Source organism: Cibotium barometz, chromosome 50, assembly GCF_041138505.1.
Source record: "Cibotium barometz isolate CiBa-2024 chromosome 50, ASM4113850v1, whole genome shotgun sequence".
Classification (NCBI taxonomy): Eukaryota; Viridiplantae; Streptophyta; class Polypodiopsida; order Cyatheales; family Cibotiaceae; genus Cibotium; species Cibotium barometz.
Window position 1 is genome coordinate 21,974,910 of NC_141095.1, and position 1,742 is coordinate 21,976,651.

The 1,742-nt window shown below is 45.1% G+C and overlaps 1 protein-coding gene across 1 annotated transcript; it reads left to right on the forward strand.

The window, feature by feature from the left end:
• Positions 1-265: 265 nt before the first annotated feature.
• On the forward strand, positions 266-947 carry LOC147609941 (uncharacterized). The gene is made up of 2 exons (XM_086786812.1): positions 266-716; positions 810-947. The coding sequence occupies exons 1-2, from the start codon at positions 501-503 to the stop codon at positions 933-935; spliced, it is 342 nt and encodes a 113-aa protein (XP_086642938.1). The 5' UTR covers positions 266-500; the 3' UTR covers positions 936-947.
• The last annotated feature ends 795 nt before the right edge of the window (positions 948-1,742 follow it).

Genomic DNA, 1,742 nt, shown 5'->3' on the forward strand with positions numbered 1-1,742 from the left:
CAGTTCCCACACCCGTGGGTACGACAGCAGCTCCCACACCTCGTACCACACAGCCTTCCACTCCTGTTACAGCTCGATCTACCACCTCTTCACATAGACGGCGCTCACGTAGTAGGTCTTCAGGGGGAGGTTGTTGTGGTGGTAGTGCCACAGATGCTGTGACACCACCACCACGTGAGCGTCGTCCTTCGCTTTCATCTGTTGATAGCACACCCATAGGGTCACCTTCCACTCCCTGGGGTGCACATGACCATGACAACAGCAAGATTTACACAATTAGGGATGGGGCACCAATAATGGATAGTGCAGGGAAGGCAATGAAGACACGCATTCGACAATTGTGCACTATACAGTTTCATGACTCTGTCATGACTAAATGGGATCAGCAAGACAAGGGGAAGAAAAATTATATAAACACAAAGATAAAGCAAGAGTTCCAGCCATCTGACCCTATGAATGTCGTCTCTAATGAGTGGATATAGTATACAGCTCGCATTTTGATGGGGCATCGTAGGTCAGAGGCGAGGGACGCATTCAGAGAGGGGAAGGAGAAACCTGTTTGGCTAGATGACAGGGAGTGGGCAGCCATTGCTCAGGAGCTCACTGAGACACCAGACAGGTTTCAACAACAAAGAGAGGCGGCAAGGGCAAGACTCCAAACAGTAGGGGCTTCTCATCTCGGGAGTGGTGGTTACGAAACCATGCGCCATGAATTCGTAAGTGTTTGTAGCAATTTTATTTATTTAAATGTATGTATGTGGGCTAAATGTTGATTTTTTAAAAGTTATAATTGTTAATCGTGTGTGCAGGAGTTGGCCATGAATCGCCCACCAAGCAGGCGAGAGGAGAAGTACGCTCACAAACATGGCCTTGTGGCCTTGTTTGAGATGCTTGAAGAAGAAGGAGAGACCGTCAATTGGGAGGCATTACCATGATGTAAGATGACCTTCAAACTAATGAAATATGATCAAAACATTCTTGAGTATTAATGTTTAATTTAATTTCTTGTTTGTCGATCAGGAAAATATGCAAACGAGCACGGTTGTTTTTGTGCTCTATTGTAGACAGAATGGTGCTGTCTGTTTGCTGTTGTAGATCCTGCTCATTGCAGGCAGCTAGGCAACAGCCAGGCAGCACTATTCTGCCCAAAAAAAAATTTCTGCTACAGTGTCGGTATTTGCCCCGGTATCAGCGTCGGTATATACATTGGTATAGATGCCGGTTTACAATTCGGTATATAATCCGGTATAGAAGCCGGTTTATTCGTCGGTATATGAATCGGTATAGAGGCCGGTTTAAGCGTCGGTATTACCCCCGGTTAGCGTCGGTATAGGCGCCGTTATATGCGCCGGTATTAATACCCGACAGGTATACCGACGCTGCGATACCGGCGCTTATACCGATGACGAGGCTTTTTTAGACCCCGTTAAATAGCGCCGGTACAAGCCCCGGTATTAGGCTAATATGTAGTAGTGTTATAGAGTGATTGTGGTTTCTTCATCAACATGAGGTGCTTACAAAGGCTCTTTTTCCAAGTGCTCTCGCGAGGACACTCACAATTAAGTGGAGGAGGAATGACAACCCCTAAATTTGTGCATTTTTGGCATAATTTTATCGTCTACATCGACACATTTTTACCACTTTGGCCGTTAAAATCATTTATTTGATAAGCTTTCATTATAAAATCATATTTGGCATGGAAAAATAGCAGGTCCGTAATTCTTTTAGCCATTACCAAAGTG